Source organism: Pseudophryne corroboree, chromosome 10, assembly GCF_028390025.1.
Source record: "Pseudophryne corroboree isolate aPseCor3 chromosome 10, aPseCor3.hap2, whole genome shotgun sequence".
Taxonomy (NCBI): Eukaryota; Metazoa; Chordata; class Amphibia; order Anura; family Myobatrachidae; genus Pseudophryne; species Pseudophryne corroboree.
Window position 1 is genome coordinate 253371979 of NC_086453.1, and position 16819 is coordinate 253388797.

General features: G+C 48.0%; 1 protein-coding gene across 1 annotated transcript in view; it reads right to left on the minus strand.

Annotated features, from left to right (window-relative positions):
* Positions 1-16819, minus strand: part of LOC134965479 (nicotinamide N-methyltransferase-like) — a 75249-nt gene that overhangs the window by 24983 nt on the left and 33447 nt on the right. The window contains exon 2 of the mRNA XM_063941891.1: positions 5078-5285. Within this exon, the coding sequence (XP_063797961.1) occupies positions 5078-5285 (208 nt within the window). The remainder of the gene's footprint in view (positions 1-5077; positions 5286-16819) is intronic.

The following is a 16819-nucleotide window of genomic DNA, read 5'->3' on the forward strand; positions in this document are numbered from 1 at the left end:
TCATTGAGCTCAACAAGGTGAGCCAGAAGAATGAATTAGCTTATACGTCCCCTGGGTAACATAAGCCTCATGTTTATAGAGCCTGTAGAAGGAAAACGAGTTTTCAGCTTGGCCCATTGTGGCCACCGTTAAGAGTTATTTGCATGAACTAGGCATTTCCAGAAATCGAGCTGTGGAACGCATATGCGTTCCACCAGCGGCGCTGTAAAAGTAATTATCACACTGAGCCGAACTCAGCGACGCGGATGGCCCTGACTGCTAACCTATTAGTTTATCTATCCACACGGCAATAAGCATGTAGGGGGTGAAAGTATATAGGTAAGAAAATCGAGGAGGGGGACGCATTTGAGGCCGTCCCTGCACTTCCGGGGTAAGGGGTATAAAAGTCCTGTCAGTTTGCTAGTTACAGTTGTGGCTGTAGAAGGTGTCAGCATCTCCTGTAGAGTGGGTGAGTACTGTTATTACATCAGCATGAGCAGTTGGTAGATCTATATTATTTTGATTATTGGAGGATGAACTATGTAAACTATCCTTACAGTGATCTCCTATGTTGTCAGAGTTGCTCGGAGGTTGTGTGGCTAAGTAAGCACACCAGTAAGTATTGCAATTTAAGTTGTCACACTGGTGGTACTGGAACGAGGGGATTTATTGAAGTTTATTGAATAAGTGACCATACACATGCTGTTGTGTATATATGTGAGTGCACATATGCATCCATATATGTATGCATGTCTATATGTAAATATCTATTTACTCCCACAGAAACCTGTTAGTACTAAGTCTGACCCATCCATACAGCACGTTCATTGTCTGAACAAGAGACATTGATTCCCTGAGTAAGTGGATGTTGTTCTGTTACCACAGCCATTATACGTATAAGAGAAATGTCCTAGTTCACATTGGTGTTTTATTTTTCTGGACGTGGGACTGGTGAGCACGTTTGGCCAATATAGACATAGGTGCGAGATTACATTCGAATCACGATGGGTGTCTGAGAGACCCTTATAATCAAATACTGGTGGAGTGTGGCAGTCTATATATATATATATATGTTTTGTGTTTGTTCCTTTAAGAGAATTACTCTATCTATTGTCTTTTGTCTTTTGTAGTAATCAATGTATGATGCTTTCAAAAACTGTATAAAAATCGAAGCTTGTCTTGAGAAAGATCCACGAATTAGGATCGAAACGTCGACTAATTGAGCCGAATATACACTGCAATAAAGCTGTTATGAATAAACCAGAACCGTTGACTGTTTGAACCTGATGAGTGCACCTCCATATTGTTGGACTTTGGGTTATATATATATATATATATAATATATATCATACATGATGTACTGTATACAAACTGTTATATCATGATCTATACACTTTCAACAGTGGGGGTCATTCCGACCCGATCGCTCGTTACAGTTTATCACAGCGCAGTGATTGGGTCGGATCTGCGCATGCGCTGGCACCGCAGTGCGCTGGCGCATGCTGGACGGCCGAAGGCCGTTGTTCACCATCGATCGCCTCTGCCTGATTGACAGGCAGAGGCAGTCGCTGGGCGGGAGGGGGCGGAACGGTGGCATTTGGCCACCGTTATGGGAACGCTGTCCGTCCAATGCAGGTGTGACTTCAACGCAGGGGCAGTGACGAGCAACTCCCGGCCAGCCGCAGGAGCTGCGCTGGCCGGGAGTTACTCTGCAAGTACAAAAACATCACCGCTGTGCGATGCTTTTGTACTTGTGCAGGGGGAGGGGGCGGACAGACATGCGGGGCGGAATAGCCCTGTGCTGGGCGTTCCCCCGCATGTCTGGGAACATGATCGTAGCTGTGCTAAATTTTGCACAGCTACGATCAAGTCAGAATGACCCCGAGTGTGTATGTAGAGATGAGACTATATACATCAATCATACATGTATGTAGGTGGTAGTCTATAGATCATGTGTCTCTGTGTATGTGTATATAGATGAGACAGCTTACATCAGGTACATTGTGTATCTTTATGTAGATGGGACTGTATATATCATGTACCTCTGTGAGCATTGTACCTTAGGCAGCTGCCTAATGGTGACAAGATGACAAGGCTGTGACAAGATGTGTGCTTTGCTTGTGATGCAGTTGCTCCATGATCACCCATGTTGAATCTGCCGGGCAAGGGCTGGAGCCGCATGTCAGGTGCCTGTCTGCCACTACCCCCTCCTGCTCTGCTCGCTCCCCTTTCCTCGACCCGATGACTGGAAAGAAGATCCACTCTCTCAGACTTGCGGGGAGCTGCTGGAGTCCGAGGAAGAGGCCATGACCGGGGGCGGTACCTTCACCTTGGGTGGCCAGGGCTTTATTAAACACCAGATGATCTGCTCCCCCTCCCAGCCAGCCCTGACAGACACCGGCGACAGGGAGTCCAAGCCCGGCAGTCTACAAGTGCATTTTAAAGGGCACTTTGAGGCTGTCCACCCTCATCTAGAGCCACAGAATTAGCCAGGAGGATAACCACATTCAGTGCCTCACACCTGAGCTGGCAGCCATTAATTTGACCAGCAGGAGATTTGCAGCAGCAGCGCCTCTCTAGTTCTGTAGATGGCCAAACTAACATGACAAAACATTAATATGTGAAAATAAATATATATTAGTGGCACTTGTAAGACGTTGACTCCACACTTTTTCACCTGAGGTGCTGGGTATTGGGGGGGGGGGGGCAGCTGACGATTTGCCTAGGGTGCTGAGAAACCTTGCACCGGCCCTGAGTATATACTGCTAGTGTATGCAGCGCAGCTTATACACACAGTGGCCACAGGTAATGGAGCCGCGTATACACACAATGGACACAGGTAGCAGCGCAGCTTATACACACAGTGGCCACAGGTAATGGATCCACGTATCCACACAGTGGGCAGAGGTAGCAGCGCAGCTTATACACACAATACCCACAGGTAGCAGAGCCGCTTATACACACAGTGGCCACAGGTAATGGAGCCGCGTATCCACACAGTGCCCACAGGTAGCAGCACAGCTTATACACACAATACCCACAGGTAGCAGAGGCGCTTATACACACAATACCCACAGGTAGCAGAGCCGCTTATACACACACAGTGCCCACAGGTAGCAGAGCCGCTTATACACACAGTGCCCACAGATAGCAGAGCCGCTTATACACACACAGTGCCCACAGGTAGCAGAGTCGCTTATACACACAGTGCCCACATGTAGCAGAGCCGCTTATACACACACAGTGCCCACAGGTAGCAGAGGCGTTATACACACACTGCCCACATGTAGCAGAGCCGCTTATACACACACAGTGCCCACAGGTAGCAGAGGCGCTTATACACACACAGTGCCCACAGGTAGCAGAGGCGCTTATACACACAGTGGCCACAGGTAGCAGAGCCGCTTATACACACACAGTGCCCCGAGGTAGCAGAGGCACTTATACACACAGTGCCCACAGGTAGCAGAGGCGCTTATACACACAGTGACCACAGGTAGCAGCGACGCTTATACACACACAGTGACCACAGGTAGCAGAGGCGCTTATGCACACAGTGCCCACAGGTAGCAGAGCCGCTTATACACACAGTGACCACAGGTAGCAGAGCCGCTTATACACACACAGTGGCCACAGGTAGCAGAGGTGCTTATACACACAGTGGCCACAGGTAGCAGAGCCGCTTATACACACAGTGCCCACAGGTAGCAGTGGTGCTTATACACACAATAGCCCCCGGTAGCAGCGTAACTTCTACACACAATTCCCATAGGTAAAAGAGCCGCTTATACACACAGTGCCCACAGGTAGCAGTGGTGCTTATACACACAATGACCCCCGGTAGCAGCGTCACTTCTACACACAATTCCCATAGGTAACAGAGCCGCTTATACACACAATGGCCACTGGTAGCAGTGTCACTTATACACACAATGGCCACAGGTAGCAGTGGCGTTTATACACACAGTGGCCACAGGTAGCACCGCCACTTATACACAATGGCCACAGGTAGCAGTGTCGCTTAGACACATAATGGCCACAGCATTAGTGTTTCTTATTAATCCAATGTCCATTGGTAGCAACTATACTCACAGAAGTTCAGTGTGTGTGGGGGGTTTGGAAAGGGGGTGGGTGCAGTGAGGTGGAGGTGCGTATCCATGCCGCTGATCACCGCGATTCAGGGAATCACTTGTAGCCGCTGCGGATGGTGTCCGAGGTGCTACATGTGGTGGTGGGGTGGGTGCGGGAGGGGGTCCAGCGGTGTTGCGGGTGGTGGAGGGGTGGGTGCAGTGGCACCGATGGCGGAAAGGGTGCAGAGGTGCTGTGGTGGGGGAGGGGTAGGTGTGGAGGGGGAGTGTAGATCCTGTTGGTGGGGGAGGGGTGGGTGCGGGGGGGCTGTGGATGAAGGGTGTTGCTAATTTTTATTTATTCATGCAAACACCCATTTACAAACACAACATACATACAAAACATACCCAACATACAAACATACATACATACATACATACATACATACATAAGTAGTTGTCTCTCTCTCACTCTCTCTCTCTCTCACTCAGGCTCTCTCTCTCTCTCTCTCTCTCTCTCTCTCAATAAGTACATATTTAACTCCTTCACATATAAACAACTGAAACTTACATTTGGGCATCAAACCCTCTGTGTGTTGAGACTCCCATGTAACAAAGGGTTGGGATTGGATGACCAGCGGTGGTGATCCCGGCGGTCAGCATACGGACGCCGGGAACTTGTCAGCCAGATTGCCGGTGGGGGGGTGAGCTCAACCAAGCCATTTGTGGTCTTGCTGCGCTAACCACGCAGCAGGCTTGTGGTTTGCTGCATTCACCACAGGTTCTATTCCCACACTATAGGTGTCGTGGACACCCACGAGTGGGAATAGTCCCTGTTAGTCGGCATGCCGACTGCCCAGATTTCTAGCGGTCAGGATTACGCCATCGGTATACTGACTGGCGGGATCCCGACCACTGGTCACATGATTACATCCCGAAAAAATAGGATAACTTTGAGCTATGTCAAATAAGACTGAATACAAAATGAGCAAGTCTTTAAAATGTGTTATTAGTTACTGTTACACACATACCTTGTGTTCTGAAGGATGCAAACATATCTAATGTATGGAGACCAATCAAAAGCATCACTGCTATCTCTCAGCCATTTTTCAATTTCTTGTAGATTGCTTTGCAAATAATCAGTAATGTAGATTTTTTCAAAGTATTCACAGGCAGGTAGGATATGGTGTATAGAGGGACCTGCACCAATCTCTATCAAGCTCTTGTGCTTTACACGGCCTATTGATAAAAAAGAAAAAAAAGTAAGCAAGTATTTTATTAAAAGGAAGACAGAAAAGAGTGTTCAACAAGCAGTACACACACACACGCACACACACACACACACACACACACACACACACACACACACACACACACACACACACACACACACACACATGCAGGCAGTCAACACACACCAAAAATAGTAGTATCATAAGAATGTTCCTATTTTGTGTGAACAGTCAGTTATTCCTCTGATGCAGAGTTGTGAAAATCAACACAGAGTAACAGCTTGAGATGACTGGTCCAGATACATAGGGTGCGAGTATCTGGATCACATATACAGTATGTCCCATATTATCATGCTCTTCCACATATGATCTTATGGAATATTTTTTGGGGTTTATTTAAATCCAAGAGCTCCACATATCTCCAAAACACATACATCTGATTCACACTACCTTAAGAGGTACTGTATATACCCTCATAGAGGATTATACCCTGTGGCGAGCACTCCCAGGTGGATCATTAATTAAAAGAAGAATATACTAAGGTGTTTCTGCAAAAAGTACCCTACATCCCCTACACACCAAGAGTTCCTCCTTTTGATGTAGGAATATACTAGTCACCTACTGGTACAATTTAAGTGTATTCCCTGAAGGGTAGTATCTGAAAAAAAGCACTGTGTCTCCAAAGCTGTATAACATATAAATATTGGCCCAGATTTATCAAGCCTTGGAGAGTGCTAAATATCACGGTGATAAAGTACCTGCCAACCAGCTCCTAACTGTCATTTTTCAAACACAGACTGTGACATGGAAGTTAGGAGCTGATTGGTTGGTACTTTATCACCGTGCAATTTATAGCTCTCCAAGGCTTTACCTACTTACTTTAGTTATACGCCTTATTAGGTGACAAACACACGCACATTTTATAGGCTAATATATCCTGGTTCCCAACTGCTATATCTCCTTCTTGAGAGGCTTGCTTAGTCCTGTTTCACATGCTTTCTTTCCTCACACAAACTGCTTTGGACAGTATCCTATTAGCCGCGATAAAACATATTTCCCTATGTTTCACCAATCTCTTTTTACAGACTAGCCTATGAGATTGCCCGTAAAAAAAAAAATCCCTTTCTCCCGAAAACACATAGGTTCAGTGAAACCTCTGTGTTATCGTGAGAAACAGCCCTATTTTCGCTTGAAAACGGAACTGTTTCTGTGGATTTGGTTTTCCCCGCCTGAGGCAGGTGAATCAAAATTCCTGCCGCATCTTCTGCCGGATTATCGGAGCTAATATGGTAGCCCTGGGGCAAGACCTTTAGCCGTGATAATTTACCGCAGCTAATAGGATACCGCCCTTAGGGGGTAATTCCAAGTTGATCGCAGCAGGAAATTTTTTAGCAGTTGGGCAAAACCATGGTGGTCATTCTGAGTTGTTCGCTCATTGCCGATTTTCGCTATATTGCGATTAGTCGCTTACTGCGCATGCGCAAGGTTCGCAGAGCGCATGTGGGCGGAAACTGGCCGTTTTCTGGGCGTGTGCGAAAAAACGCTGGCGTTTCTGGGAAAAACGCGGGAGTGTCTGAAGAAACGGGGGAGTGTCTGGGCAAACGCTGGGTGTGTTTGTGACGTCAAACCAGGAACGAAACTGACTGAACTGATCGCAATGGCTGAGTAAGTCCCGAGCTACTCAGAAACTGCAAAGAAATTTCTATTCACAATTCTGCGAATCTTTCGTTTGCAATTCTTCTAAGCTAAGATACACTCCCAGAGGGCGGTGGCTTAGCGTGTGCAATGCTGCTAAAAGCACTGCAGGGGGAGCAGATATAACATGTGCAGAGAGAGTTAGATTTGGGTGGGTTATTTTGTTTCTGTGCAGGATAAATACTGGCTGCTTTATTTTTACACTGCAATTTAGATTGCAGATTGAACTCACCACACCTAAATCTCTCTCTCTCTCTGCACATGTTATATCTGCCCCCCCTGCAGTGCACATGGTTTTGCCCAACTGCTAAAAAATTTCCTGCTGCGATCAACTTGGAATTACCCCCTTAATACCTCAACATACCTCAATGCTTATTGGCCCTGTGCCCCTCCTGTTACCCTAGAATGGAGTTTATTAGGGTAATATACTGTAGTACAAACATTTCTGACACTACATGACTGTTCTTGTTTGCTGGTGCTTCTAGTACTACAAATACACATGGGTGCCAGTGAAAATTTGCACTTTTAGTGCCACATGTGCACACTACAAATATTGCTCCATAGATAAAGAATATAAGCCTCATACATAAATAATCAAAGGAAGTTCTCCATGAGTAAATCAGTGTAATGCCCACATTTATAATTAAATAATACTTATTAATATTGCCAATTCAGTGAAGAAATTAATATTGGCTCCATAATGTCTAATAAAATTTTGCCTCCCTGCTATGTATCTAAAATATTTTTTAATTATTTTTATGGCATAATCTAAGATAGATAAGTCATATGGAAATTAGTTTTAATAATTTAAAAACTATGGATATTTTGCTCACCTCTCTACCTCAGCTTGTTTACTTTTCCAGCATTTTTTTTTAACCATTGTGCATGGGTTTTTTCCTTCAATATAAAAGGCCTCAAAAGTCCTCAGAAACATAGTAAACTTTTTACCACCCTCAATTTGTATAGCGGAGATCTAGTCTTCCTACAGCAGACTCACTTTGTGCAGGCTCTCTACCCGGAGTAAAGGCCCATATAGACGGGCCGATGCAGGAGAGATGTGTGCTGAGCGAACCACTCAGCACACATCTCTCCCGCCGCTCAGCGCTGTGCTGAGCATGCGGGGGGAGACGGGGGGGGGGGGCGCTCATTTCACCCAGCAGGTGAAGTGAGCGACCCGCTAGATTGGCGAATCTAGCACCAGCGATAGCGATGCGCGGGGCTGCGCATCGCTATCGCTGTTAGGGCTACACATGGAGCGATCTTGCTGAAAATCTAAGCAATCTAGTCAGATTGCTTAGATTATCGCTCCGTGTGTACCCCCCTTTACACTGTAAAGGGGACACACACGGAGAGATGTATGCTTAATTTCTAAGAAATCTGACTAGATTGCTTAGAAATTAAGCACGGATCTCTCCATGTGTATGGCACAATCTAGTTACATCGCTCACTTCACCGCTGGCTGAAGTGAGCACCCCCCCCCTTCTCTCAGCACACATCGCGCTGTGTGCTGAGCGGGGGGAGAGATGTGTGCTTAGCATTCTGTGATAGATCGCTCAGCATACATCTCTCCGTGTGTACCCCCCTTAAGGCTTACCACACCACCTACCATGCCTGTGACTAGAAATAAGATGTTCAGATTACCATAAATCCAAAACTCTCTGAACATTGGTATTTGAGTCAAATCCAAGTTCTGGCTCAGCATCGGATTCTCACGGGTTTTGGATTCCATATAAGGGAGCTGTGGCCATTTCACTCCAGTCACTCTGCTCTATGCTGATCCATGCTCTGCTGATGTCCATCCAAGTGGCTGTGTGGAATACAAGTGCTGTCACTGTATCCATCTAAGGGACTGTGCTGCTGTCACTGTGTCCATCTAAGCAGCTGTACTGCTGTCACTGTATCCATCTAAGGGACTGTGCTGCTGTCACTGTGTCCATCTAAGCAGCTGTGCTGCTGTCACTGTATCCATCTAAGGGACTGTGCTGCTGTCACTGTGTCCATCTAAGCAGCTGTGCTGCTGTCACTGTATCCATCTAAGGGACTGTGCTGCTGTCACTGTGTCCATCTAAGCAGCTGTGCTGCTGTCACTGTATCCATCTAAAGGACTGTGCTGCTGTCACTGTGTCCATCTAAGCAGCTGTGCTGCTGTCACTGTATCTATCTAAGTGGCTGTGCTCCTGTAACTGTGTCCATCTATGGGGCTGTGCTGTCACTGTGTTTGTCTAAGACATACCTCACAACTTACAGACAGAGAGGGGAGGGGTTGCAAATATCCACCCCTACAGTTCCCTTCAGAACACTAAAAAATTACCTGTAACCATACCTGAACCTATCTGGTAATAGAAATTCAGAGAATTAGTTTACACATGTTTGCAAACACATGTTTAAGCTGCTGCGCCACTTCACGGCTTCTCCGATGTCAGCAGTCCTAACACTACATAATGGCAGTGCCCACATAGGGCCATGTAATTTGTCACAGTAGGCCTCATGATAAAGGCTATTACTAAAACACATCCAGACAGAGAGCTAACTTACCCAGGAACCACCCCCAGGATCTCCCACTAGCACTACAAGGACTAGCATGCCTTCCAAATACAGCTCCCATTCAATGCCTCTCGCACACAAGCAGAAAAACAATGGTAAATGCTCGATCATTCCTGGAGATAATTATGTTTCAGGTGCTGGAAAGGGGGAGGGGTCACAGACAAACAGACAGAGAGGGGAGGGGTTGCAAATCCCACCCCTACATTTCCCTTCAGCACACTAAAAAATTACCTGTAACCATACCGGAACCTATCTGGTAATAGAAATTCAGAGAATTAGTTTACACATGTTTGCAAACACATGTTTAAGCTGCTGCGCCACTTCATGGCTTCTCCAATGTCAGCACTACATAATGCAGTGCCCACATAGGGCCATGTCATTTATACCTCCCAACTTTACCGTATCACAAAGAGGAACTATTGCGTGGCAAAGCCACGCCCTCCAGGGAAAAGGGGGATGTGACTTAAGAAAGGGGGCATGGCTTTGGAGAAAGTGGGGGTGGCTTCTCGATAATGCCGCAATTGCGAGCCATGGCCTCCATTTCTCAACACTATGGGGGCATGGCCAGTGCTCAAAGAGCTGCAGGCATGCCCCCCAGTCCTTCTGTCTCCATAAACAGACGCTGTGTGTGCATGCGCTCAGCGTCTATTCACCGATGATTTGGTAAGCAGGGCAGCGAGTACAGGAGCCTCCCAACTGCCCCCCACCGTGGGATACTGCTGCCCATGGATGGGACAGCGGGACAGTCCCAAAAAATGGGACCGTCCTGTGAAAATCGGGACAGTTGGGAGGTATGGTCTAAGAGGCTGTGCTGCTATCACTATGTCCAGGTAAGCGGCTGTGCTGTCACTGTGTCCAGGCCCGGCGCTACCCACTCAGCAAAGGGATGCAAAGCAGGGAGGCGCCGGAGTGGTAGAGGCGCTCTCCCTGCTTTGCATCCCCGCTGCTGCGCCTGGGCTCCTGCCGGCTGCTGTGCATAGGCGTGCGCACATTCTATGCCTGCAGCACAGTGATAGCTGTTAGTTCCTGTGCCCCCTCCTGCCTCCCATCCACGCTCTGTCTGCCGTCCGTGCGCCGTCTTCCTCCTCCCACCCATGGCTCTATACACCCTCCCGTCCGCGGCTGTGACTCCCCCTTCTGTCCGCGGCTCTGTCTTCGCCTCCCGTCGCGGCTCTTTCCCCTCCCGTTCGCGCTCTCTCTTCCCCCTCCCGTCTGCGGCTCTGTCTCCCCCTCCTGCCCGTGGCTCCCTCTTCCCCTCCCGTTCGCATCTGTCTCTCCCCCCTCCAGTCCGTGGCTCTCTCTCCCACCTCCTGCCCGCACTCTCTGCCGGTGTGCATGCCACAGACCAGCATTCCTCTCGGGACTGTCGGTGAGTGTTCAGTAAGCTGCAGGCCTGCAGCTTAGCCAGTTCCTGTTTATAAAGTTATTCCCCCCCCCCCTCACCCCTCAAAAAAAAGTGGAGATCGGTAGACTGTAGGACTCAAGTGCACTTAGAAAAGAAAGGAAAAGTATTATAGATAAAAAAAGAAAGGAAGCCTGTTTATACATGCACAGAATATACATGCACAGAATATATATATATATATATATATATATCTATCTGTCTGTGTGTGTGTGTGTGTGTGTGTGTGTGTATATATATATATATATATGTTACATTTCTATTTTTTATTACTCTAGATTATTTATATCCCTCAAAATGAATATTATTAATGTGTTTTTCTTATATTACAACGGTGACCACTGGGGGTATTATGTGTATCTGGCACTGCTGGGGGCATACTCTGTGGGGTAATGTAAATTTCGGCTCATACTGTGTGGCGTAATGTAGATCCGGCTCATACTGTGTGGCGTAATGTAGATTTGGCTCATACTGTGTGGCGTAATGTAGATCCGGCTCATACTGTGTGGCGTAATGTAGATCCGGCTCATACTGTGTGGTGTAATGTAGATCCGGCTCATACTGTGTGGCGTAATGTAGATCCGGCTCATACTGTGTGGCGTAATGTAGATCCGGCTCATACTGTGTGGCGTAATGTAGATATGGCTCATACTGTGTGGCGTAATGTATATTTGGCTCATACTGTGGGGTGTCATGTTAATTTCAGCTCATACCGTGTAGCGTAATGTGAATTTCAGCTAATGCCGTGTGGTGTAAAGTGAATTTCAGCTCATATAGTGTGGCGTAGTGTGAATTTAAGCTCATACTGGTTGGCGTAATGTGAATAAGTGGCACTACTGTCAGTAGCTGGTGAGCATGGACATGTGTGACAAATGCTGGTGTCCTGCGGAGGAGGGGTCTGATGGCATAGAAAGAGGCATATGTGGCTCTAATGGCACATGTGTAAATTATAAGCCTTACTTGTGTTATATTAAAACTGAAATGTTCGGCCACCCTAAGTCTGCCATATTTTTCAGCGTGGTCCACTCAAAATCAGGGTGTAGGTGCTGGGGGGGTGCGAGGCGTGGGGTGTGGGGAGGGGAATGGTAACGCCTATGCTGCTGTACCTGTCACACTGTTTGACAGGCAGCGGCATCGGCAGCATGAAGCTTCCCCTTACCTCCCTGGCTGACAGTAGTCCAGTCTCCAGTGTCTGTGTGTGTCCAGCGACTCCTGTCCAAAAAAGGGGCAGGGCTTACCAGTGCTGAGGGGCGGAGCTACACGGGACCATGGCCATGCTACAGAGGAAGTCAGAAGGCAGAATACAGAGTCGGCCAGCCAGATGGTGAGTTGAGGGAGAGTGAGTGAGAAAGTGTGTGTGTGTTTGTACTGTATGTGTGTCATGTATGTACAGTGTGTATGTGGTATATGTGTGACTGTGCAGCATAATGTGTGTAAGCGTCACTGGTAGACGAAGCGTTGCGCGTGTAAGCGTCACTGGTAGAGGGGGGCGTTGCGCGTGTAAGCGTCACTGGTAGAGGGGGGCGTTGCGCGTGTAAGCGTCACTGGTAGAGGAGGGCGTTGCGCGTGTAAGCGTCACTGGTACAGGGGACGTTACCTGTGTAAGCGTCAATGGTAAAGGGGGCGTTACGTGTGTAAGCGGCACTTGTACAGGGGGAGTTACATGTAAGCGTTCACTGTTACATGGGGCGTTACGTGTGTAAGCAGCACTGGTACAGGGGGCATTGCGTGTGTCACTGCTGCAGGGGGCGTTACGTATGTAAGCGGCACTACTACAGGAGGCATTATGTGTAAAAGCATTATGTGCGCTGTCCCTTTGTACAGTATGCGAGGGCGCAAATTTATAGTTTGCAGGAGGGCGCCGAACACCCTAGCACCGGCCCTGACTGTGTCCATCTAATTGGCTGTGCTGTGTCCATCCACAAGCTGCGTCCAGTCCCCTTAGTCTAATTCCAACATATTGGTGCTGTACTGACTTCGTAGGCCCCACCCACTGTGGTCACAGTGTAACTCATATTTGTCAGCAAAAAAAGTTACAAAAATTGTTGTATTTCCTTGTACTGTGTACTGCACCTCAGTAAGCTGTAGTTCCCCAGTGCGCATGCAGAAAATCGGTCTGACTCCACACAGTGTGAGCTGAACTGCCAGTTAAAAAAAGTATAATGATCAGTTTAGAGAAGAGCAGGAGCAACACCTAAATACTAACGCTGCAGGTGCTGCTACCAGTATACTAGCCATTCAACGTCATCTAAAGCCGATGCTCAAGGGCTTAGAGTGTTTAAAATGTCAGGGCATCTGAAATAAAAATATATATATATTTTACAGGGGTAAATACAAAAACTGAAATAACTCTATTAAGGGAAAAGTTTAGTGCTGAAAAAGAAAACCATAACATTGGCAACATGTCATTCATCACAAGCAGTGGCAACAAAAAGCTCAGGCCTTGGACTTTATTTATTTGTGGTGGGTCTGAAAGTGTCAGTGAGGCATCTTCTTCTGCCTCTTATGATGATGAAAGATCTTTTCCCTCAGAGTCTAGAAGAGGTGTAAAAATAATAAAAACCACTAAGGCAGCAGAACAAACTGTGCGTTCAGAAACAGAAATGTCACACATCTCTGAGGAGAGTCTAAGGGGTACAGTATATTCAATTGAAGTTGAAAGCTGCCGTCTGTTGAAAAGACGGCAGTTTTCGACATTTTTAGGTCGGAAGGGGTTCCGACCTATTCAATCTAACCCCAAATTTGTATGCAAGTCTAGGAATTCGACATGTCGAAAAGCACGTGGATATCCGCGTGCTTATGAAGAAAACGGGGCCAAAACTGACAGGTTTTGGCCCCCTTTTCCACCATCTCAATTCGACTTTTAAAAAAGTCGAAGTGCGAAGGAGAGAGCAGTGCTGGAGACGGAGGAAAGCAGCGCCGGAGATGGGGCGAGCAGCGCCGAAGGATGTGTCACAGCCGTCGCTCACAGCAGCGTCTACCCGGCTCCAGCAAGCGAGACCTTGCTTACTGGAGCAGGGTGGACGCTGCCGTGAGTGGCAGCTGTGATGCAGGGATGGAGAGAGGCAGAGCCGGGGGGAAGACGGGGGAGAGCCGCGGGCAGACAGGGGAGAGCAGTGCTACAGCAGCGTGTTACATTCCTGATGCTCAGAACTAGAGAGATGTTGCGTAGTGAGTCCAGAGCATCAGGACGTGACGCTGAAATAAGGGGTGGTACGGAAATAGCCCCTAGCACCCTACCTCCATTGTTTTACCCATGTGGTCAGTTCACGCCTGAGTGACTATGGTTTCTTGGGCCCACGGCAGCCGCATTTGAAGGGCGGATTAGGTCTGCCCAACTCCGATGCCCCCAGGTCTTAGAGTGAGACAAGGCGTGAACCGAGACAGGATAATAACAAGGGGACCTCTAACTAAAGCAAACAGAAAGCTAGGGGCTACTAACTACCCTAAAACTAAATAAATGTGCGGCACGCCGCCAAGGGAAAAGAACAACAAAATATACCACTGTCCACACCGCCACACGGCACCGCCGCGTACCGGGGAGGACAGTGAAAAGCGGAAACCTCCGCAAAAACCACCAATACAAAATTAACACAAGGACTAAGCGTCCTAGGCCGCAACACGCTGCAGAAGCCGCTACTCACGAAACCGAGAGAGAACCCCAACAAGCGAGAACCCCCAGAAGACTGCAACAGGTTCACTTGGACAGGAAGGAGTCCCAGGACCGGCTTCAGAACTCCGGGACTCAGGAGCACAGGGAGCAGGATCGACCAGATACAGCTGACCAGAAACAGACGTTGCAAGGCAGGAACAGCATACAGGAAGCTATCACCGGCAAGGCTGCAGTGTGCTGGCTCCCATAAAAAGACCCTGCTGGCCAATGACAGGAGGGCCAGCAAGACCAGCCCCCAGACCCTAATTACTAGTTGCCGTGCAGCTGCCTTGCTGCACGAGCAACTAATCAATCTTATCTGGCAACGGGGAACGCGGTCCGCCAATGGAATCCCCGTTGCTATGGACCCAGCGGCTGAGGACGCCCAGCGTCCTAGCGTTGCCAGGTACCCGGCGGCTACAGTACGCACGGCGTCCTGGCGTTGCTAGGCGCTGGGCGGGCAGGGAGGAAGGTGCGGCGGCCATGAGCGTCGCTCGGAAGCAGGCCGAGCGGCGCCGTGGACCGCGGCACCTAACAGTACCCCCCCTTGAGGAGGGGTTGAAGAACCCCTAAAGCCGGGTTTCTGATGAAATTCCTGAAAGAATAATCTCTTAAGTTTAGGGGCATGTAAATTGTTAGCCAGGACCCAAGACCTTTCTTCCGGGCCATAGCCTTTCCAGTGAACCAAAAAATAAAGCCGGCCCCGAGAAACTTTGGAATCTAAAACATTCTTCACCAAGAACTCTTGTTGCCCCTGAACATCCACCGGAGGTCTACCCTGGGAAGTCTTCCGAGGGAATCTCCTGGAAGAAAAATACTGCTTCAGAAGGGAACAGTGAAAAGTATTGCCAATTTTGAGTGATTTAGGCAAGCGTAGCCGAAAAGCAACTGGGTTGACCTTCTTAACGATAAGGAATGGTCCAATAAATTTGGGTCCCAATCTAGCCGAGGGTTGTCGGAGCTTGATGTTGCGGGTTGACAACCACACCTTATCTCCCACCTTAAAAGTGCATGGGCGTCGGAACCTATCAGAATTTTTTTTTTTCTCGGAAGGCAGCCTTCTTAAGGGCAAGGTGCACCTTTTTCCAAATCATTCTGAGACGGGAAGTTAAGGTCAACGAGGAGACTGGAAAATGAGGGTAAAAAGAATTGGCTCTAGGATGAAAGCCCAAGACCGAAAAGAATGGGGACTCCTTGGTGGAAGAATGACAAGAGTTATTATAGGCAAACTCGGCCAAAGGAAGAAATTCAGACCAATCATTCTGAAGTTTGGCCGAATATAGCCGTAAATACTGTTTTAACGACTGATTAACACGTTCAGTTTGTCCGTTAGACTGTGGATGGTACCCAGATGTTAAAGAGAGTTTCATATTTAATGAGGCACAAAAACGTTTCCAGAAATGGGCGATGAATTGCGGTCCCCGATCAGAGACAATATCCCTGGGTAAACCATGTAGCCTGAACACATGGCGGAGAAACAAAACTGCCTACCCTTGAGCAGAGGGTAATCGGGGGATAGCAATGAAGTGGGCCATCTTACTAAAACGGTCTACTACCACCCAAATGACTCGAAATCCGGCTGAAAGAGGAAGGTCCACCACGAAATCTATGGATATATATGTGACCATGGCCTGAGAGGAACGGCTAGAGGCATGAGTTGCCCGACCGGCAACGATCGAGATACCTTGTACTGAGCACAAACCTGACAGGAACGGACAAATTCCCTTACATCTTTAGAAAGATTAGGCCACCACACTGAGCGAGAGATTAACTCCAAGGTCTTAGTGATACCCGGAATACTAGAAACCTTATTATCATGAAACTCAGCTAGAACAGTGCCTCTCAGAAATTCAGGGACGAAGAGACGATCTGCAGGAGTGACTTTGGGAGCCTGCTGCTGAAGCTGGACTAACTGTGTAAATAAATCCTGTGTGAGGCCAGCCCGGAAGACAGACGATGGGACTATGGGGGTAGTAGCCGGGTGGTTATTGTGAACCGGAAGAAAACATTGTGACAGGGCATCGCCTTTTGTATTCTTGGAACCGGGCCTGAAGGTGATAATAAACCTGAAACGAGTAAAAAACAGTGCCCAACGTGCCTGTCGAGCATTAAGCCGTTTTGCTGATTTAATATACTGCAGGTTCTTGTGGTCAGTAAACACTGTAATGGTATGCTTTGCTCCTTCCAGCCAGTGCCTCCACTCCTCAAAAGCCCATTTAACTGCCAACAATTCTCGATTACCAACATC